At 40.6% G+C, this 23,567-nt stretch overlaps 1 protein-coding gene across 1 annotated transcript in view; it reads left to right on the top strand.

Annotated features, from left to right (window-relative positions):
• EFHB (EF-hand domain family member B) overlaps positions 1-23,567 on the top strand; it is a 64,451-nt gene that overhangs the window by 33,973 nt on the left and 6,911 nt on the right. Inside the window, exons 7-10 of the mRNA XM_003132069.5 lie at positions 4,213-4,296; positions 5,739-5,806; positions 9,880-10,034; positions 19,746-19,953. Coding sequence (XP_003132117.3) covers positions 4,213-4,296; positions 5,739-5,806; positions 9,880-10,034; positions 19,746-19,953 — 515 coding nt within the window. The remainder of the gene's footprint in view (positions 1-4,212; positions 4,297-5,738; positions 5,807-9,879; positions 10,035-19,745; positions 19,954-23,567) is intronic.

The raw sequence follows: 23,567 nt of genomic DNA, 5'->3' as shown, positions 1-23,567 counted from the left end.
GTTTTGTTTTGTTTTGTTTTTGGCTGTTCCTGTAGCATGGCAGAAATTCCCTGGCCAGGGGCTGAACCTGTGCCACAGCAGTGACAACACTGGGTCCTTAACTCACTGAGCTACCAGGGAACTCCCATTTCTGTTGTTTCAAGCCACAAGTTTGTGGTAATTTGTTCTAGCAACCACAGAAATGAATATACTGGGCCTGCATTGCTATCCCTCAATGGTGAGTTTGTTTTGCCCTCTGCCATCTTTAAATTATACACTGACCCTCCAAGTTTCCATAGGCCTCAGAGTGCACACAAAGCTTGCATTCCCACAGGTATCCCTGTCTGGTCGCTGATATAACAGCTCCCAGTTACAGAGGCAAAGTGCTAAGTACTTTATATGTTAATAACTTAATCCTACCAACTCCATGAGGTAGGTGTACTATAATTTTTATCCTTTCCATTTTACAGATGAAGAAACTGAGGTACAGGGACATTATATCATTTGCCCAGGATCATGCAGCTAAGTATAGGGGTAGGAATGAAATCCTGGCAGTGTGTCTCCAGAGGCTGTCCTTAACCACTCCCCCAGGTTCACAGGCACTTCATTCTGTGATTGCAGGCCTGAAATACTGATTTCCATTCTTCTTCCACATATCTCTTGTTGTATGTGTTTCTGATACTTGAATTCAAAACAAATAATGATATCACACAAACACAGAAGAAATTCCTACAATATTATAGTAAGCCCATATGAGATGGTTTTCTTTAGGGTATAGAAGAGCTCATATTAATGAATATTGAAAATAAATATTCATTAATTTATCATTATTAAAGCGGTTTATTCATACATAAAGGAAAATATGAAGAAATTACAAATATTTCACTGTACATACTTATAATTAAATATAGTATGGAAACTGATAGTTAAAGAGAGATGACAAACATGGTTTATCCATTCCTGAAAATTTAGAAATATCAACCTGCCATCAATATATAAAAAATATAAAATAAACCCATTCACAACGTAGTCTTTAAGAAGGTCCCAAGAGCAGAGCCTTTGAGTCATTAACAAGGACATTAAAAAAATTTTTTTTTCAGGGCTGCACCTGCTGTTTATGGAAGTTCCCAGACTAGGGGTCGAATTGGAGCTGCAGCTGCCAGCCTATGGCACAGCCATAGCAGCTTGGGATCTGAGCCTTGTCTGTGACCTACACCACAGCTTATGGCAACACTGGATTCTTAACCCACTGAGTGAGGCCAGGGATTGAACCCACATCTTCATGGATACTAGTCAGATTCGTTCCTGCTGCACCACAATGGGAACTCTAACAAGGACATATTTATCAGTGCTTTGGGATAGTCATAGAAAAACACACCAAATTTATAAAAGCAAGCAATTTGCAGGATACATTTCCTGCCAACTTTTCTCTGCCCCCAAGGAAACTTCATTTATGGTGCAATGTTTTCTTTGATCATACTTTCTGTATTTCAAAACTTAGTTGGAAAATTATTGCTGAAATAGTAGAGGTGCTTTATTCCCTCGGTTTATTGAATTTCAAAAAGAATTCACTACTTCATTCTTCAGTGTGATTGTTATTATAAACCTAGAATAAAGCATGTTTGTATCTCAATTTTTTTGTTCCTATTTTCTTCTCTTTTTTTAAAATTTATTTTTTAATTGATTTACAATGTTGTGTTAATTTTAGGTGTACAGCAAAGTGAGTCAGTTATACATACATACATATATATGTATAAATGTGTTTTTCAGATTCTTTTCCATTATAGATTATTACAAGATATTAAATATAGTTTCCTGTGCTATACAGTGGGTCCTTTTTGTCTATCTAGTTTATATGTAGTAGTGTGTATATGTTAGTCTCAAACTCCCAATTTATCCCTTCCCTTTGGTAACCATAAGTTTTCCTTCTATGTCTATAAGACTATTTGTATTTTGTTTACATCTCAATTTGATATGCACCATTTTAACATAAATTTAGTTTGCTCCTAACTTTGAAGGGATATATTTTCTCCATAAAACTACTTCTGTCTATCTTGTTTATGACCTTTGGTCTGAAGAATCAGTTAGAATCTCAAAATGGTAGGCAGTGTGTGTGTGTGTTTGAAAGAAAAAATTCACTTGCACACAGAAGACTTTACTCTGAATTGGTTAGTGAGTACTGTGAGGTGTGTAATGATGTTACAGTTGTTGATACTCTGACATACATGGCTGCTCACAAACACTTCCTGATTCTTTCGGAAACATAATCCAGGCATTTTGAGGCTGAAAAGTGTAGGCTCTATCACTTAGAATCTCTCCCCTTATCATCGCTGCATGTTCCTAATTACACCCCTTGGAGCTGATTTTTACTTTTTAAAATTATTTTTTAAGCTTCTCTGTCATTTTTAAAATATAATAAAAGCATATTTTTAGTCAAAAAAAGGTAAAAAAAAAAAAGACCCCTCAGTTTATGTCCTTAGTTGATAATTGTTGAAGAAATACATTTAAAAACATAAATGAGTTTCTTGTATTTTCTTGTTTTTTTTGTTTCATTTTGTTTCACATTGACTATCAATTGCTTATACCAATGGTTCTCAAACTTTTGGAGCTGGTTTTTAGATTGTCAACTTTATGTGTCCAAATTACAGCTCAAACTGCCACTGATTTATTGTGATTTTCTCCACATTGTTCTTTTTTCCCTTTTTTGAACTAACGGGAAGTAAATGAAGAAATAAGAGATAAATTACTTTATATTTCATCTTTCGTTTTCTCCACAGAGTGTCACTCTTCTCCAGAAATTTATTCAGTTTCATATTTCTACAGAACAGGAAATAGTTTTAAAAGCAAATGGAGTTTAAGAATTTAATGTTCATTGTGTTTAGTCTTAGCAAAACAATAGAGAATTTATTAATTTTAGTGTTATTAAATAGTGGTGCAATTTTACTGTTCTCAAAAGAAATCTTATTTAATCACAGTGATAGAAGTGATGAAATTATATTACAGAAAATTGGCAAAATAAAATCACCCATAATCCTGTCACCTTAATTCAACTGTTATTATCTTTTTAGTCTATTTCTTCCTAGTGTGGCTTCCTGTGTATAGCTTTAATCAGAGTGCAATCCCATTTTATATCCCACCTTTTCACTAAACATGAAATAATTTTATATTGCTGTGTATTCTTAATAACCAACATTTAGAATGAGCACAGAGTATGTTCTTGCTAATGTGACATAATTAATCACTCTCTATGACTGGACATTTAGATTGTTTTCTTTTTTTCCAAAATAGTCAATGAGGCTATAAGCATTTTTAGAAAAATAACTTTTTCACATTTTTAATTATGTGCATTATCTCCTTATGATTGGTTTCTAGATGTAGAGAAAAGAGGGTGAACATTTTTATGCTTTTTGAATCATGTTACCAAATTATTTCCAAAAGGATTAGAGCAATTTGCACCAGCAATCTCTAAGTGTTTTACCATACTTTTTGCCAAAGTTAAATATTCTCTATTTACTTATGTGCTATATTAAAAGTGATGTTTTGTTGTTCTTTTATATTTCTTTTATTACTGGAGAGTATCAGAATTTCTCCACATATTTGCCTACCAGATGTGAGTTATTTGTTTATATCCTTTGTTCACTTAATTCTTTGATGCTTAATTTTCTTTTAGCAACTTTAGGAGTTGCATTTATAGTAATGATGTTAACACTGGTTTTGTTTACTGTAAAATTTTGTGTCTGCTTGTCTTATTCTTTAATCAAAATGTTCTATTCTAAACGTATCTTTATAATAGAATAAATATGATAGAAGGATACATAAGGCTTTCTTTTCAACATATTATCTCTTTTGAAGCTGGATTTATTTATTTATTTATTTGCTTTTTAGGGCCGCACCCGAGGCATATGGAAGTTCCCAGACAAGGGGTCCAATCGGAGTTACAGCTGATGGCCTACGCCACAGCCACAGCAACGTGGGATCCAAGCCGTGTCTTCTAACCACACCACAGCTCACAGCCACGCCACCAGATCCCCAGCCCACTGAGTGAGGCCAGGAGTCAAATCCTCATCTTCAAAGATACCAGTTGGATTCATTTCCTCTGTGCCACAATGGGAACTCCCTGGATTTATTTTTTGATGGATCAAGTGATACAATGGTACACCTCACCAAATGTATGTTTGGTAGCCATGAATACTTTAGGTAACAGAGATACCTGACAATTTTCTAATTTTATAGGAAAAGAGGAGCAAAGATTGAATCCAAGAGAGCTGATGATTTCAAAGAAAAATTTCAACATAAACTTGGAAGAGTCCTAGATCCGTAAGTCAGTGATTAATTTAGGACTGATATATATATATTTTTTTGTCTTTTTGCCTTTTCTAGGGCCGCTTCCCATGGCATATGTGGGTTCCCAGGCTAGGGGTCTAATCAGAGCTGTAGCTGCCAGCCTATACCATAGCCACAGCAATGCGGGATCCAAGCCGCGTCTGCAACCTACACCACAGCTCTTGGCAACGCCAGATCCTTAACCCACTGAGCAAGGCCAGGGATCGAACCCACAACCTCATGGTTCCTAGTCGGATTCGTTAACCACTTAGCCATGGTGGGAACTCCTGATAATGTTTTTTGGATCAAATTTTAAAAAAACTCTTGTGGTAAATTTTGGCCTGTGTTCTATGAGATTCTACCTATTAAGAATATTCCTTTTGTCTTAATAAGGGAACTCTGTTAGCCTCTATCGAGTTTGAGGTTCCAGGAAAGTGCTGAGCCCTCCAAAATGGAGAGGGTATTTGAAGAAGAGGGAGGATGAATTTTGTACAAAGCGTTATTTCTGGGATATTAGAAATTTCATTTTTTTTCTCTCTTCCCTGTCTCTCTGCATGTGCCTCTCTATCTATCTATCTGGACAAAAGGAATTTATTTGTAAACAAAGGCATATATATATATTTACAGTGTATATCTCTGATACACATATATTTACTGTGATATCTCTGATATTATCTGTGATATTTATTTATAAACAAATAAATATATATATATATTTAGCATGATATCTCCATATATGTAAGTAATCATCTGCACATACAAAACTTTCAGAAATTCCCGACATGGCTCAGTGGAAACAAATCTGACTAGTATCCATGAGGATGCGGGTTTGATCCCTGACCTTGCTCAGCGGATTAAGGATTTGGCGTTTCCGTGAGCTGTGGTGTAGGTTACAGGTGCGGCTAGGATCCCGCGTTGTTGTGGCTGTGGTGTAGGCCAGCAGCTGCAGCTCCAATTTGACCCCATCGATTTGCCGCAAATGCGGCCCTAAAAAGCAAAACAAACAAACAAACAAAAAAAACCTTTCAGTGAGGCCTATATTCTAGAAGGTACGGAGAGACTGCTTTATTTTCTATTTCCCTTATTAATTTTTCTTTTTATTTTCCGTGGTGACATTTGCTGTTTTCCATCACCCAGGACCCATCTATATCTATGTCTATATCTAGATATATATTTACTTCCGTAATTCTGTCTTGAATATGCTCTGCTTTTTTTCTTTTTCAGTCTGGGCGACTGAAAGCAGGTGAAAGCACTCAGCCATTGCTAATGCAAGTGGAAGATTAGACAAAAGATCTATTGGAGAACTTCTGTTTGATCTTCATAGTTTGGTTATAGGAGAAAATATAGGCGATTAAAAACATATGACAAACACCTTTTAAATTCCAGGGATGCCGTGTGGTGGGTATTTTCACTAAAGGATTTTTTTTCTTTGATAGCATTGCAGAAACGATGACTGTTCCCCCCGACCACACATTTGGGGCTTGTCTCCGTCCTGACGAGTATGGTAAACATATACACTTTCTTCTTAAAAAGCAAACAACAAAATCACCCTAAAATTATACTGTTAAATTCATAATCTCCTTCCCTCCAAGCTTCCAATTTTAAGGCTTAAAATATTACATTAACATGAATAAGAACAATTTGTAGCCCAAGAAAGAAACAAAATTTATTTTCTATTACATTTGAACTAGGTACAGACTAAAGCCCTTATAATGAATTCCTTTAGTGTAGTTAAGGCTCAGAATATTTAGAAAATAAATAAGGCTTTGGACTTCCCGACCTGGCACAGCGGAAACAAACCCAACTAGGAACCATGAGGTTGTGTGTTCGATCCCTGGCCTCACTCAGTGGGTTAAGGGTCCAGCGTTGCCAAGAGCTGTGGTGTGGGTTGCAGATGTGGCTCAGATCTGGCGTTGCTGTCGCTAGGGCATAGGCCAGCTGCAACAGCTCTGACTGGACCCTTAGCCTGGGAACCTCCATATGCCGCAGGTGTGGCCCTATAAAGACAAAAGACCAAAAAAAAAAGAAAAGAAAAGAAAAGAAATAAGGCCTGTATTAAACAAGCCAAAGTGAAGTGAGGCAGTTTTTTAATGAATATGAATATTATACTAGGGCCCTGTTACTCAAAATGTGGTTGTGGATGGCCAGTGTTGGTATCCTCTGCAAGGTTCTTAGAAATGCAGAATCTCAGGCTCCATTCCAGACATACTGAATCAGAAACTGCATTTACATTTAAAAAAATTTTTTTTAAATTAAATTTTTTTTGGCTGCCCCCACAGCATGCAGAAATTTCCCAGCCAGGGATCGAACCCACACCACAGCAGTGACCTGAGCCACAGCAGTTCCAACGCTGGGTCCTTAACTTGCTGCACTACTGGAGAACTCTTAAGACTGCATATTAACAATATTCCCAGATGAACTGTAGGGACATTCAAGTTCAAGAAAACACTGTACTCTACAATCATGTGTTTAAGAACCACTATTCCCACCAGCCAGTCTGTGACTCAGCCTATAAAGTGGCAGAGGAAACTTATCAGGATAGTGTTTTTAGTCCTAAGCAATCTAAACAGCAGCCTTCAAAAGAGAAAACTATGCAAAAGCTTATTGGGATTGGGGTACTTATTAGCGGTTTTCAAAATAAAGTTTGCAGTCGGCCTGCATTAAAATCACCCAGGGAGTTTATTAAATATACAGGTCCCTGGGACCCATGCCCAGATAGTCTGATTCAGTAGCTCTCATGTACACTACGGTTTAAGAACCACTACTGAAAACATGTTTGCTAAAACCCACTCATTGACAAATAAAATAAGTATTTATTGAGCTTATGCAACATAGTGCTTTAGAACACTATGAATCACCACGTTAGGAGATCGTATTTTCGTTCTGTTTTTAGATCAACTGTTGTATGTTTAGTGGATGCCTGCCCATCTTAGAGGCTCTTCATACCTTTAGGAGTGAGTAAGGGATGATTTAGGAAACCCATCCATTAGCCTGAAGAAAGAGTAGGTGATCCTCGTGAGCTGTGAACTGGAGGGCAGCTTCATGTTTGCTGTCTGTTGCATTCTTGGGGTCTAGGGCACAGTACATTGTATTCCAACACATAGTTTATCAACACATAGTTCATCACGTTGGTAGATAGCATTGACAACTTTCCTAATAGTTGAGCTATGTTATTCTTATAAATTGCATGAGAAGATAGTGTTACAAAATGCAAACAAGGAGTTCCTGCTGTGGCTCAGTGGGTTGAGAACTCAACATAGTGTCCTTGAGGATGCAGTTTGGATCCATGGCCTCACTCTTTGGGTGAAGGATACGGTGTTGCCACACAGTGTGGCATAGGTTGCAGATGGGGCTGCAGCTGTAGCTCTGATTCTAGCACTGACCTGGGAACTTCCATAGGCCACAGTTGTGGCCATAAAAAGAAAAAAAAAAAAAAAAAAGAAACCAGAGAACACTGACATTAATAGTTTAAAAACCACATGTGTCAGTATCGGCCTTTACGCTGCACGTTGCAACTATGAAAGAGGACAGTTCTCTCTAGACTTTTCATGGAGCTCAGGATGGACACAGATTAACTCCAGCTGTCTTTTGTGACTACTATTGAGGTTAACTAATAGCATCTATTCTGTGGAAAGCTTCAGGGTCTGCCTGCTTCTGAGGACATAACTGGTTTCTTTACTGGGCTTGGATTTCTCCCTCAGCCTTACTTAGGGTAATAACGGCAACTGCACAGAGAAGGCTTCATCCCTCGGGCCTGGGGTTGCTGGTTATGTTAAGATGCTTACAGGGAGGTACAAGGGCTGTGTCCAGCTCCCAGAATGCACCAGGGCAGGGGCAACGGGAAGGAGACTCCAGGACAGGTGGGCAGTGGTGTATCTGGGAACCGGTTGCAGGTGGGGCACAGATGAGGAGCTTGCTTTTCTGATGCCCTGGTGTGGGATCCAGGTCATGGGCCTCTCTCTCAGGGCCAGAACTTCCACTCTAGATTTCACCTCCTTAGAGATGACTCTTGTGTAATTGCCAGTGATTTGACCTGAGGGTCAGAAATATTCTCTCAGGGTGAAAGCAGAAGAAGGTATCAGGGTACATCTCACTCACTAGGTGGTTATTCCTGGCAGGGGGTGGGAGTTGTGCTGGGAAAACCAAGTGGAGTTGGAGATACAACCATTCCATTGGTTATTTTTGGATGTTAATAAAGAGGAAAGGCCTCTCAAGGTAAAAAACCTTAATCAAGAGCCATCTTATGGAAGAGGAGGGACCTCCTTATACAGAAGAGTCGTCTCCCGCCCCCGCCCCACCAAAGGGTTTACATCAGGGGAAGGAATGAGGAGAGGAAGCCACGTTTATTTGTCAAAAGTCACCCCTAACCATTCTGATTGCTGTGTCTCGAAGAGCCCTGCTTGAGTTTTGGCCAAGGATGGTCTGATGGTAACTGACCCCATTTCAGATGATCTTGTTCTGGCACTTTCCCAGTTCCTGGAACCAGCACTGATTGTGAGATTTTCACCCATACTCAGGGTCTACCCTTAGAAAGAAAACTTTAATTGGAACGTGTAGAATTAGCTCCTGATTTTATAATAAACATAGAGGTGCTGAAAATATCTGTTAAAAGAGACACTTGACAGAGCTTAATATTTAATATAGTGTCTTGTACAAGGTAGGTATAAATATGAGTAGCCTTGAATTTAACAATTTAAATTGTTGCAATTTAAATCAGCCTACCCAGGATATTGCAGCCAGTTGCCAGCATGTCCTTGCCTCAAGGAAGCAGGAAGGAAGAGGTGTAATAGACCAGGGGAAAAAGAACAGAGGCAAAAGGTCTCTTCCAATGACATCCACCAAGCCATCACATCTGGTTAACTCTGGTCTGATCTCTGTCCCATTAATATCCAAGGAATGGGGTTTGTAGGGAGTATGTATGTATACAGGGAAGTTCCTTTAAGTCACGAAAGAAAAGTGGAAGTAAGGGCTGGGTCTAGGGGTTGTAGCAGGTGGACTGGTGAGGTCATTACAGGTGGTTGTGGGTCAGGACTCAGTTAATGGAGCTATGGATGAGGCAGGTCTCTTTGGCTGTTAATAGTGTAGAGGAAGCAAGATTGAGAAATGGGGACGTGACATGCAGATTGGAAACTCCTGTTGGAAAGGAGCAGGGAATTTGTGTCCATTTTTTCAGAAGTTTAATCGACCCCGAGGCACACAGAATGGCCCCCACATGGAATTAGCCCAGCTTGCAGATCCTCAACTTTGTAGACAAATGTCTGCTTAGAGGTAGACAGGCAAGGGCTTGGCCATCTTAGGAAAGGGCTTGACAGCTGAGTGGGGCTGATGATTGCCCATAAAATTCATTTCTTCAGATTTGTTTCATTGAGCAGAGAACTCACATAAAGCAGAAGCATTTGTTTTTATCAATTGCTTTGTACATTTTTTTTTTTAATACAAGACTTTTCTGTCATGCTATGTAATAGTATTGGAGTTAGGTTTTTTCATTCACATGAGTTGCTAGATCTCTTTTTAGGATGGGAATAATAGTGACAGCCTTTAAATTCCGATAAAAGACTTTTTTCCCCTCTTCAATAGGAGCTGGTGATCTCATTCACAGAAGACTTCCAGGCGAGTATCTCCGAGGCAAGGACAGAGAGCGAGCCCTCATTGCAGCCACGCGGCATCACTTGAAGAAAGTTAACTACCAAAACTTTGACACTTTGCTGGCAGCCTTCAGGCACTACGATAAGGCCAGTAGTGAAGCAGAGCTTTTTGGTTTGTGCATGGGCTTACAGTTCTCAGCAGGCTCAAGTAAATCAGGATTAGCTGGCTATGGGTCAAATCCTGTCTACCACCTGTTTTTGTAAATATTTTTACATGACTCTCCACCCCAGCCCCCTGACCTTTTACAATGGAAGTGTAGTTGATTTGCAGTGTTGTTAGTTTCAGGCATACAGCAGTGGTTCACATACACACACACTCATATTCTTTTTTGCAATTCTTCTATTATGGTTTATTGTAGGATATGGCATATAGTTCCCTATGCCATATACTAGGACCTTGTTGTTTATCTATTTTATATATGGTAATTCATATCTGCTAGTCCAAAACTCGTAATTTATTCCTCCTTTCCTCCCTTTCCCTTCTGATAACCCAAGTTTGTTTTCCATGTTTGTGAGTCTGTTTCTGTTTCATAGATAAGTTCTTTGTGCCACATTTTAGATTACACGTATAAGTGATATTATATGGTGTTTTGTCTTCCTTTTTCTGACTTACTTCACTTAGTATGGTAATCTTTAGGTCCACCCGTGTGGCTGCAAATGGCACTATTTCATTCTTTTTTTATGGGTGAATAGTATTCCATTGTATAAATATACCTCTTCTTCTTTATCCATTCATCTGTCAATGGACATTTAGGTTACTTTCATGTCTTGACTATTGTGAATAGTGCTGCAGTGAACATAGGGGTGCATGTATCCTTTCCAATTATGAGACTGATGTGCTACTTATTGTGCTAATGAGGCACCTTCCTTTCAAATTAGAATTTTCTCTGGATGTATGCCCATGAGTGGGATTGCTGGGTCACATGCATACCCTTTTAAGAATTGTCTATGTCTGTTTTTACAACTATATGTGTGCATCAGATACTGAATAGCTTGCAAGGCCCATGATATTTATTTTTTGGCTCTTGAGAGAAGAAGTGTGCTAACAGCTGGAAGAGACAGACCTGTGTTAGCAGAATGTGATTCTTTCACCGTCATCCGTATGACTTGGGAACGTGCTAAAAATGCACATTCTGGAGTTCCTGTTGTGGCACAGCGGAAATGAATCTGATTAATAACCATTAGGTTGAGGGTTTGATCCCTGGCCTCCCTCAGTGGTTTGGGGATCTGGCGTTGCCGTGAGCTGCAGTGTAGGTTTCCTTTGTCTTTTTTAAATTTTTATTTAATTTTTTTTTAGGGCCGCACTGGTGGCATATGGAGGTTCCCAGGCTAGGGGTCTAATCGGAGCTAGACTTGCTGGCCTATGGCACAGTCACAGCAACAACAGATCCAAAATGCGTCTCCGACCTCTACCAGAGCTCACAGGAACACCGGATCCTTAACCCACTGAGCGAGGCCAAGGATCAAACCTGCAACCTCATGGTTCCTAGTCTGATTCGTTTCTGCTGTGCCACGATGGGAACTTCTGTGGTGTAGGTCTCAGAGGCAGCTCAGATCCAGCGTTGCTGTGGCTGCGGTGTAGGCTGGCAGCTGTAGCTCTGATTCGGCCCCTAGCCTGGGACCTCCATATGCTTCTGGTTTGGCCCTTAAAAAAAAAAAAAAAAAAAGCGCATTCTAAGGCCCACCCCAGATCAACTGAATTAGGAACTTGGGATTGGGGGTCTAGAAATTTTAACAAACCCTTCAGCGATTCTGACGTATATTCAGGTTTGAGAACCACTGTTGCAGGTGATTAAATTGGAGTGTGCTAGGAGCCTGGGAGGTGGACAACCCCTATCTCATTCTGAATATGTGTACATAGTACTGTCAGTCGGGTCCATGTCAAGCTTAGAAGGCTTTCCCTGGGGGAGCAGGTATGGTTTCAGTTTTGAGAGAGCAAGATTGTTCAATAGTCAAGCTACTCTAAGCTTTATTCTTTGATCAAGTCAGGTCAACCCAAGGCTGCATAATTATCTAACATCATTTTAGGCCATCACAGGATTTACCAAGCTGCGCTGCCTTTGGTTGACACCAAGGTGCACTACTATACAAACTGCTTGTGAAATGTAGATTTTTTTAAAAATAGTACGCCCATGTGGCTGTTGTTTATTTTTGTCACACACATCCTCTTTATAAGGAAACCCATTCTTTCTAAACAAAATAACTGTGTTTCATCTAAGTATCTGGTTTGTGGAGCTCTCTTGTGGCCCAGTGGTTTAAGGCTCTGGTGTTGTCACTGCAGCTGCTTGGGTTGCTGCTGCGGGTAGGGTCTAATCCCAGCTGAGAACTTCTACATGCTGTGAGTGTGGTCAAAAAACCCAAACAAAATGAAAAATAAGTATCTGCTTTGTTTTTATCTCATGTACAGCAATGATTTAGTACTGACTGTGCATGTCTTTTTGATTTGGCTACTAGGAAGCTTACAGCCAATTCAGAGAAACACATGTAGTTTCTGAACATGATCTTGGAGCATACATTTTGTGCTATAAGAACATATTTTATTTCAAGTTTCATCTTATTTTATTTTATTTATTTATTTATTTATTTTTTTGTCTTTTGTCTTTTTGTTGTTGTTGTTGTTGCTATTTCTTGGGCCGCTCCCGCAGCATATGGAGGTTCCCAGGCTAGGGGTTGAATCGGAGCTGTAGCCACCGGCCTACACCAGAGCCACAACAACGTGGGATCCGAGCCGCGTCTGCAACCTACACCACAGCTCATGGCAACGCTGGATCATTAACCCACTGATCAAGGGCAGGGACCGAACCTGCAACCTCATGGTTCCTAGTTGGATTCGTTAACCACTACGCCACGACGGGAACTCCTATTTTATTTATTTATTTATTTTGGTCTTTTTGCCTTTTCTAGGGCCTCTCCCTTGGCATATGGAAGTTCCAGGGCTAGGAGTCTAATCAGAGCTGTAGCCACTGGCCTACTCCAGAGACACAGCAACTCGGGATCCGATCCGAGTCTGCAACCTACACCACAGCTCTCGGCAACACCTGAGCAAGGCCAGGGATCGAACCCGAAACCTCATGGTTCCTAGTCAAATTCGTTAACCACTGTGCCACAACGGAAACTCCAAGTTTCATCTTATTTTATTCCAACTTTATTTTCTCTTTGCCCTGATTCCTCACTTTTTTGGCTCTAATGGTACTTATTTTTCTAGGCAGCCTCAAAACTGTTTTAGAAAGAGTCTAGTATAAGCAAGTAAGAGCTCATAAATAAGCCTGTATGGTATAGGGATATAATCTTGATAAGACAAGAAAAGAAAGAGCAGAATAATTTTAGTTTATCTCAAAAAGAAAATATAATATTCATATCTCTATTCCAATATTGAGTACTGTTTTAGAAAAGTTATATTTCATACATTCTATCTTATTAAAAAATCTTGAGGAGTTCCCGCCATGGTGCAGTAGAAACGAATCCGACTAGGAACCATGAGGTTGTGGGTTCAATCCCTGGCCTCGCTCAGTGGGTTAAGGATCTGGTGATGCTGTGAGCTGTGGTGCAGGTCGCAGATGTGGCTTGGATTTGGCGTTGCTGTGGCTCTGGCTTAGGTCGGCAGCTATAGTTCTGATTGGACTCCTAGCCTGGGAACCTCCACATGCCCTGGGTGCAGCCCTAAAAAGACAAAAGGCAAAAAAAAAAAAAAAAAAAAACCCCAAAAACCCAAAACTTGATTAGTTACTGGCTAATTCATTTTAAGCTCTTTTATTCTATTTGCTTTTAGATTAGGGGTGTGTATGCCTGTGTTGTGTTGATAAATAAAAACTGGGCTAAATATCTCATTTAAGTTTGTATTAATTATGTCGGGACAAATACCAATCAGTCATCAGTGACTTTTTTCAATAGTTATGTTTAAAGAAAATGTAAGTATTCAACTGTTTTTCTGGTTTTTAATTTAGAGACTGACTGATATTTACATGTAATTTAAAAATTATTCTTTAGGAGTTCCTCTGTGGCTTAGTGGGTTAAAGATCTGGTATTGTCACTGCTGCAGCTCAGCTTGTTACTGTGGTGTGGGTTCGATCCCTGGTCTGGGAACTTTCACATGCAGTGAGTGGGGCCAAAAACAAGTATACTTTAAATTTTACTCAAATCCAAGTATCTACAAAGATGGTATTGGGGAAATTTACATAGTAGGGGTGTGAATAAGAAAACCTAGCAGAATGCATAATGCTCTGCTTCCTAAAAATTTTTCATTTTAAATGTAATTATAGGCAAGACGATCATCTTAATAGCTGTTGATTATCTTAGTGAACCACCAGGCGCATTCCTTATGATAAAATTAAATTACTAAGAGAAAATTACTGAGAATTATTTAATGCTGATATACCTTTTAAATAGTTAACTTTTAATATTCACAATGTAGTGCTTGGTGTCCTTGAGGAGCTTTTTTTTCTCAGAGGGTAATAAAATATGGGTCTTCTTAGTACAGCTGTAGGATGGTTTTTGATGATTTGAATCTTATACCGTTGAATGCCCAGATTTAATTTAATTGAAAAGAAAAATAAAACAGAACAAATAAACTGATTTCCTAAATGAAATCTTCTTGGCTTAGAAGATTAATTATGTTATTTGTGAACACTCGCAGTGCATCAAACATTACTCAAGATAAGGTGTAGACTTTCCACTCAGGGAACTTAAAATCTAGAGGGGGGAAGAAAAAGGCAACTTATCATGTTAAAGAGTGGTCACGGCAGAGTCTCGAATTTTCAGAACAAGTATATATAATTCCAACTCCTCCCATTCTAATTATTACGCAGGATGGGACAATTACTTTTGGGGAACAGTGGCATCCAGTGACAAAACTGGTTTACTAAGACTTGTGAGCCAGGAGCTGGTGAGGAAGGTAGATTTTTTTTTCCTCAATGAATTTTATTACATTTATAGTTGTAATTGTGATCATTACAACCCAATTTTGTAGCATTTCCATCTCAAACCTCAGGCCCCTCCCCCCACCCCCAACCTGTCTCCTTTGGAAACTATAAGTTTTTCAAAGTCTGTGAGTCAGTGTTTATTATGCAAAGAAGTTCATCGTGTCCTTTTTCTAGATTCCACATGTAAGTGATAGCATATGATGTTGGCTAACTTCACTTAGCATGATAATTTCTAGGTCCAGGTAGACGGGTTTTTCTTGTTTTTTGTTTTTTGTTTTCCAGGTAGATGGTTTTTGAGAAGGCTATTCCAAAGCTTGGTAATAGCAGATGACTGTGGATGGTTGGGAACAGGAAAAGTTCATTGAATGCCTTGGCTAACAGCTCACTGTTGAGTAACCTTTGTGCTATAAGGCACACCACTGTCAGACTGAAAATGGTCCAGACAGCACAGCACTTGACTCAGATTAATTTCATGGGCCATACTCTCGTGATGGAGCTGACTGATTGGTGTGTAATAGCAATTCCATAAATGGAAAATATGTCAACAGTGGGATGAGCCACTCTGAGAGGGGACAGTGTAGTCAGGATGTCAGGAGCATGGGACCATGCCCTGTGTGTGATGTGTCCTCCCTGGCCATGAGCCAGATGGGTCAGCTTGTAGCAGGAGTCACAAGTTTGGCACGTGGTGGTAGCCTCTCCCGCAGAAACACAAACTGCTTTACTTTGTGCCCAGTCTAAAGGTGGGTGTATATCTGGAACAGTGATGGATCCAGGCAGTGATGGTGGCAATCTGCGCGGGTCTGGCTCAATCTGAAGCTTGATTTCAGTCATTCTCAATGAAGAATGGACTCTTTCCTGGGCATCTATGTGAATTACCTGAATCATCCACTCAGCAGCTGTGATTTGCTTCCATAGTTTTCAGACTCAAAAGGTGCTGTCTTTAATCTTCCAGTCTGCAGTTTTCCAAGTGGCAACCAAACAGGCAGGCTATTGGCAATAGTCCAAGAATCAGTAAAACTATAACAGATTTATCCAGAGGAGTTCTGGCCAGAGACATGAGAATAACCTTGAAATCTGCCCCCTGAATAGAGTGACTCTGCCCTTTGTTGGTCCTTCACAGTTCTCACTGGGGTTGAAAGGCACAGCAGACCAGTGAAGACCATTAGGTTTCAGATTAGTGAACCAGGCCCAGAGACTCTATCTAAGTGGTAAAATCATTACTGATAGAGACTTGCAGCTCAAAGGGGTCATTAGGGCTGTGGGGCCCCAAGGGGACTAGCATTCTCTACATGTGGCTTCTCTTGGTCACAAATGTCTATAAACATTTACAATACAGGCATGGAAAGTATCCATACCAACTGTACATCCAGTGTGAAAGCCACACAAATTATATATATATATATATAATATATTAATAATGTAATATTAATATATAAATTATATGTAAATTATATATAATTATATATTATTATATGTAATTTTAAAGTAAATATATCTATTAAAAAATATATATAAAATATATTTTAGGGCCACTCCTATGGCATATGGAAATTCTCAGACTAGGTGTCAAATTGGAGCTACAGCTGCAGGCCTATGCCACAGCCACAGCAACGCCAGATCTGAGCTACATCTGTGACCTACACCATAGCTCGCGGCAAATGCCAGACCCTTAACCCACTGATCGAGGCCAGGGATGGAACCCGCATCCTCATGGATACTAGTCAGGTTTGTTTCTGCTGAGCCACAGTGGGAACTCTCAATATATTGTAAACTTTCCTTCTCCACTTTGAACAGGCCCCACCAGCGGAATCCTGACATCTCTTCTCCCTGCAGATTGGGTTGGAGCATGACTTTGGCACCCTTAACCAACGAAGCCATAGTAGTTTGAGTCTCTCCCCACTGAAGTTCCCCTGCTTGGATAGATGCTTGTGGCCTTTGATCCCCTCGGGGACAAGGAGATCTTGTCCCATGCCTAGTCATCATTCTCCTTAGAACAGCTGAGGTTGGGGTATGGAGGAGGGAAAAAGCAAGGATGCAGAGGCAAGGAAGGCTTGTAAGTAAGAAAGATGACTTTGAGTTTTGAGTAGTATATGGCGGCATGCAACTCAGTGAAACAAATCACACGTGCTCTCACATGTGCTCTCAATCCACACAAGGCCCTACATGGGGCAGCAGAGTCATTGTTGCCACCGTCTGTTTCAGTTTGGGAGTCCCCTTGATTCAACAGCCACCCCCCATCTCCGTCCCCATTGCTTTTCAGTTAGGGCTGTGGGATTTGCAGTTTTGGTTGACTTGGGCTTGAGGCAGAGGCTTTCATAAAGGAGTTCATTTTAATCCAGGGCACTGCAGCTCCCAATCAAGGAGTCTGGGGTTGGTAGATGTAAACTATTACATGTAGAATGGATAGGTGATGAGGTCCTACTGTATAGCACAGGGAACTATATCCAATCTCTTGGGATAGACCATGGTGGAAGATAGTATAAAAAAAGGAATGTGGAATTCCTGTTGTGGCTCAGTAGGTTAAGAACCTGACATAGTGTCTGTGAGGATACAGGTTTGATCCCTGGCCTTGCTCAGTGGGTTAAGGATCTGGTGTTGCCATGGCTGTGGTGTAGGCCTGTAGCTGGAGCTCCAGTTTGACCCCTATCCTGGAAACTTCCACATTCCTCAGGTGTGGCCATTAAAAAAAAAAAAAAAAAAAAAGAAAAGGAATGTGTGTGTGTGTGTATATATATATACATATATATATATATAACTGGGTTATTGTGCTATAGAGCGGAAATTGGCACAACATTGTAAATCAACTTTACTTTCATTAAAAAAATAAAGATAATATATTTAGAATTCTCCTTCTGTTTCAACAGAAGGGTTAGGGATGGTCTCCAGACCTGTGGGTCTGGCTGCAGGAATTTATCCAGAGCTCACTGGGTTAGTTTCTCATTCCCCTGGGGATCACCCTCCTTCAGCATTGGGAATCCAGTCCTGGGCCAGGGAGTTGCATGCTAGTCAATGAGTCATTTCCAGTTTCCCTTAGGAGTTTATCTTCTTAGGGAAATCTTTCTGAGAGGCCCAAAGGTCAGCCACTCTGAAAGGCCACTTGGACCTTTCACTGTCATCAGAGATGGATTTAAGGTTGGCTGGAGAGACTGCAGCAGGGGCTGAGTGGTAAGATGCCCAGTTCTAGCCATTCTTCCTTAACAAGCATTTCTGTGCTCCGCTCCCCCATCCCCAAGTGAAGCAGCCAAGTTCCACCCAGAGCCTTGCTAAACTTCCCTCCTTTCATGCTCAGTGCTCAGCACACGTGCTTCAGTCTTTTTTTTTTTTTTTTTATGATTTTTATTTTTTCCATCATACCTGGCTTACAGTACTGTGTCAATTTTCTACTCTACAGCAAGGTGACCCAGTCACACCTAACATATATACATTCTTTTTCTCACATTATCGTGCTCCATCATAAGTGACTAGATATAGTTCCCTGTGCTATATAGCAGGATCTCATTGCTTATCCACTCCAAATGCAATAGTTTGCATCTATTAACCCCTAATTCACAGTCCATCCCACACCCTCCTCCCCCTTGGCAACCACAAGTGTGTTCTCCAAGTCCATGATTTTCTTTTCCTGTGGAAAGGTTCATATGTGCCTTATATCAGATCCCAGATATAAGTGATATCATATGGTATTTGTCTTTCTCTTTCTGACTTATTTCACTTAGTATGAGAGTCTTTTAACTTTTGTTGGAAAGGGGTGGAAACCTCCCCTCCTCCCCATACGATACTGGGATGAATCTTAGGGAATTATCTGCTCATTGGAGTGTTAACTGCCAGAGGTAGCTGTCTTTGAATCCACCTCTCTGTACCTGGCCTGCAGCCACTTCCCCAATTTTTTCCTCCTTTACCCGGTAATGGAGTGGAGGACCACTTATTGCCCAGTCGGAACACCAGAGGTGTTAAAAACTTTAAAAGCATGGAAAACTGTAGAGAGCTGTCAAAAGTGCACCATGTTGATCAAATGTAATGTCAAGCACGAATTACAGTTCCACCTGCTCTATCACAATGTAAAGAGCATGATTTAAATAAAAAAATATTATTATTATTTTTTTTTTGTCTTTTTAGCGCTGCCCCCATGACACATGGAAGTTCCCAGGCCGAAGTTCCCAGGTCGAATTGGAGCTGTAGCTGCTGGCCTATGCCACAGCCACAGCTCTGCAGGATCCAAGCTGCATCTTCGTGACCCACACCACAGCTCATGGCAATGCTGGATCCTTAACCCACTGACCGAGGCCAGGGATTGAACCTACATCCTCATAGATGCTAGTTATATTCCTTTCCACTGAGCCATGATGGGTACTCCCAAGAAAAAGATATTAAAATACGTGGCACAGTGGAAACGAATCTGACTAGGAACCATGAGGTTGTGGGTTCGATACCGGGCCTCGCTCAGTGGGTTAAGGATTTGGGCCGTGAGCTGTGGTGTAGGTCACAGACGAGGCTCGGATCTGGCGTTGCTGTGGCGTAGGCGTAGGCGTAGGCTAGCAGCTGTAGCTCTGATTATACCCCTAGCCTGGGGAACTCCATATGCTGCAACTAAAAAGCAAAAAGCAAAAAAAAAAAAAAAAAAAAAAAAAAAAGATATTAAAATAAATAAAGATTATGAGCCATGCCCTGCTCCAACCAGGGTGCAAGAGACCATTCACGTATCAGATGGACATGATGGGGACCCGTCTCATTTAATAGCTGACTCTTCTTAGGTGAAAAGTAAGACACATTCTTTGAACGAATGTGATACTGCTCTTTCTTTTTTCTTAAAGGAGATAACAGATGTTGCATACTGTTCTCTTGAAGGCAATGCTCACGTCTTTTTCTGCTTCTTGTCTAACAGAAGGGAGATGGGGCGATAGATAAAGCCGAGCTTCAGGAAGCTTGTAACCAGGCCAGCCTGCACTTGGATGAGAAGCTCCTGGACCAGCTATTTGAATACTGTGATGTGGATAATGATGGGCTGATTAACTACCTAGAATTTGCAAATTTTCTTAACTGGAAAGATAAAACCCCCCTTAAAGGGTATGAAGAAAGGATCATTATTAAAGGTATTTAATTTTTAAAGCCTTGCTAAATTCCTAAATGGACTTTCATATTTTATTTTTCCTAGGAGTTCAACTCATGGCAACTTTAATATTATATATTTAAAAATATGCATGTATATACATTTTCCTTTCTTTCTTTCTTTCTTTCTTTCTTTCTTTCTTTCTTTCTTTCTTCCTTCCTTCCTTCCTTCCTTCCTTCCTTCCTTCCTTCCTTCCTTCCTTCCTTCCTTCCTTCCTTCTTTCCTTCCTTCCTTCCTTTGTTTTGTCTTTTCTAGGGGCACACCTGAGGCATATGGAGGTTCCCAGGCTAGGGGTCGAATTGGAGCTGTAGCCGCCGGCCGACACCAGAGCCACAGCAACTCTGGATCCGAGCTGCATCTGCAACCTACACCACAGCTCATGGCTTGGATCCTTAACCCACTGTGCGAGGCCAGGGATCGAACCTGCAACCTCATGGCTCCCAGTCAGATTCTTTAACCACTGAGCCACCACAGGAACTCCTATTTTCTTTTTTATGCATAGAATATTTGTGGAAGGTTAAGAAAGATTTTGATAAAATGTGTTCTTTCCAGGGAGGGAAACTGGTTCCTGGGGGACAAGGTACCAATGAGACTCACTTTTTTGTCTTTTGTCTTCTTAGGGCCACACCTGAGGCATATGGAGGTTCCCAGGATAGGGGTTGAATCAAAGCTGCAGCTGCTGGTCTTCGCCACAGTCACAGCAACGCGGTATCTGAGCCATGTCTGCAACCTACACCACAGCTCATGGCAACCCTGGATCCTTAACCTACTGAGCAAGGGCAGGGATCGAACCCGATTCCTCATGGATACTAGTCAGGTTTGTTAACCCACTGAGCCATGACGGGAGCTCCCAAGACTCACTTTTTAATCTATGTTTTTGTATATTTTGAATCTTTTTTTTTTTTTTTTTGGCTGCACTCAGGGCAGGGATTGAACCTGAGCCACAGCAGTGACAACGCCATATCCTTAACCACTAGGCAACCAGGGAACTACTACATTTTGAATTTGGAACCATGTATTACTCCTTCCAAAAAACCAATTGAAAGCAAAACAATTTACATAGAAGCCCCAAATATAAAAGAGTTCCTCAGAAAGCTGTTTGAAAACCATTTTCTTAGAGAAATTAGCTTCTGTCCCCCAGGAAAACTCAATTGTGAAATAGACTTTGACATAAGAAAATTCGATCTTTTAGATTTTTTTTGGTTTTTTTTGGCTGTGCCTTTGGCATACAGAGAAGTTCTCAGGCCAGGGATCAAACCTGCACCACAGCAGCGCCCTGAGTCACTGCAGTGACAATGCTGGGTCCTTAACCCACTGAGCCACCAGGGAACTCCTGATCATTAAATCTTTTAAGAAAAGAAAAAACATAATCTTTACCTTTATTCAAATATTTTTATGTTTACACCTTATCTTCTTGCATCACTAGGCATATATATAAATATGTGAATGTGTGTGCATATGGAAATATGGTGACTATACCATTTTTATTTTAAAAATTTACCTCTCAAATTTCTATGGAATGAAGACATACTTTCATGGTTTCTGTACACTTCATTTTCAGTTCCCTAATGCTGATGTATTATGAATTACCAACCCATTTCCTCACTCTTTAAAATTTAGGTTATTTCCAGATATTTTAAAAGTAATATGGGTGATGCTATAATGATTATCATCTCTCAAAAAGATTTCTGTTTCTAATTATATCTCATTTCTTATGAATGCTATTATTATCCCAGAAGTAACTCTCTCTCTGTTTTCATTTTGCTTTTTAAAATGATTGTACCAATTTGCAATTTTATCAGTCAAGGCTGTGAGGAGGTTTTGCTCCAATCTTCCTACCATTGAGTGTTATTTCAAACATTCTTGTAATTTAGTTGTTATATAATGATACCTCATGTGCTTTAATTTTCAAGTCTTGATTATTAGAGAGGATTAACTTTTAAAAGGTTGTTTACATTTTTCTCTCCTCTTGGAATAGGTCTCCTCTAAAAAGTGAGGATACTACTCTTTTCACTTTTATTCCTGCAAAGTTCATACCACAGTTTGGGCCTCACTGATGATGGGCGCCCTTAGTGGTTTCTAGGCTGGCTTTTTTATTCTACCCATTAGGAAGGAGAAGGATCTCTACCTCATGAAGCTTTTTGTAGAAAACAACTCTATACCAGTCCTCTCAGGAATAAAAAGAGGGTAAAAAAGTGTCCTTCTTGGCCCCAACTCATGGAGTAGTGGGGGAAAGCAGAAGCCTGTTTTCAAACCTGATGCTTCTTCAAATTGTTCTTGGTTTGGGGGTCCTGATTTCATCAGCAATTTCAAGGAAGTTCTTGAGGTTTTCATCTTCTAAGACAGTGGTTGGTGGGTCAGTCAGAAGGGGCTCAGGAATTTTCTCTTTTCTTTTTTCTTTCTTTTTAGGGTTGCACCTTCGACATATGGAAGTTCCTGGGCTAGGGGTCGGATAGGAGCCACAGCCAGGCAGGATCTGAGCCACGTTTGCAACCTACACCATAGCTCATAGCAACGCCAGATCCTTAACCCACTGAGCCAGGCTGGGGAATCAAATCTGCATCCTCATGGTTACTAATAGGATTCTTAACCCTGAGCCATAATAAGAACTTGGCCAGGAATTTTCTTCTATCAAATTCTTACTTTTGATGGCTGGGGAAGAGGCAGTGAGTACTATACGATGGTGGCTTTTGAGCAGTTTTCTGAGTAACTATTTTTCATTCTTTTTTCAGATTTCTGCCTCTTTTTGGGAGGGAGGAGGTTGTGCAGGGAGGGGATTAGGGGGTCTGGAACACTGGGCCTGAACACTTTCACAACAACAGTTGGCAGGAGCTGTTGGGGACATGGCTCGGATAGTCAGTGTCAGAAAATGAGACACATGAACAGGGGAGATCTCGACAAGGCTCTTTACTTGTGCAGAAGGGTGAGGGTCCTCAAAAAGCAAAGAAGAAAAGACTCTCCCTATTTATCCCTAACGAAGGTGAAGTACCTGTCCCCTTCCTATTGGTCAGGTCAGGAGCACATTCTTCTCCCCCTTGGCCAATTTGAAACAAATTGTTACTGGGAGAAGAGGGAAAGAGGAGGGGGTTGCAGGAGTCCCTTTCAGTTGAAACCAGAGCAAAATGGAGTAACCAAGATTTCCTTTGATAGAAAAGACATTGTGTTACTTTCCGCAGAGCTGAGTGAGGGACGCCAGCTTTAGATGGTCCTGCCTTTTTTTGGTGTGCCACCCCCCACACCAAATCTGACACTGGGGCACCATTTGGCTTTGCAACCCTGCCTGGGCCTTCCCATCACCTTGAGTTCCTCTAGGGCTTGAAAGGCTTCAGCGCCCTCTAGTGCCAGATGTGTACTCACCAACTCCGTGAAAAAGCTGTGTCAGGAATTTACTCCTCGACTTCAGAACTGACTCAGCAAAGAAAGTCTGCAAAAGAGGACAGGGTCTTACAATCTTAGTTACCTCAAGGTTATCTTTTATACACTGATTTGAAGGGAGTTATTTATGTAACCCTGCACTCACAGCGAGCTCTCGCCCCCTCTCCAATGTTGCAATGAATGCATGGGGCTTCCCCCACCAGATCAGGTATGCATGGAATT

The sequence above is a fragment of the Sus scrofa genome, chromosome 13 (genome assembly GCF_054392235.1).
Source record: "Sus scrofa isolate SSC_HxYL_T2T_F1_AM1 chromosome 13, Sscrofa_HxYL_maternal_Yorkshire_Landrace_v2.0, whole genome shotgun sequence".
Classification (NCBI taxonomy): domain Eukaryota; kingdom Metazoa; phylum Chordata; class Mammalia; order Artiodactyla; family Suidae; genus Sus; species Sus scrofa.
This window is presented reverse-complemented; position numbering and strand designations above follow the sequence as displayed.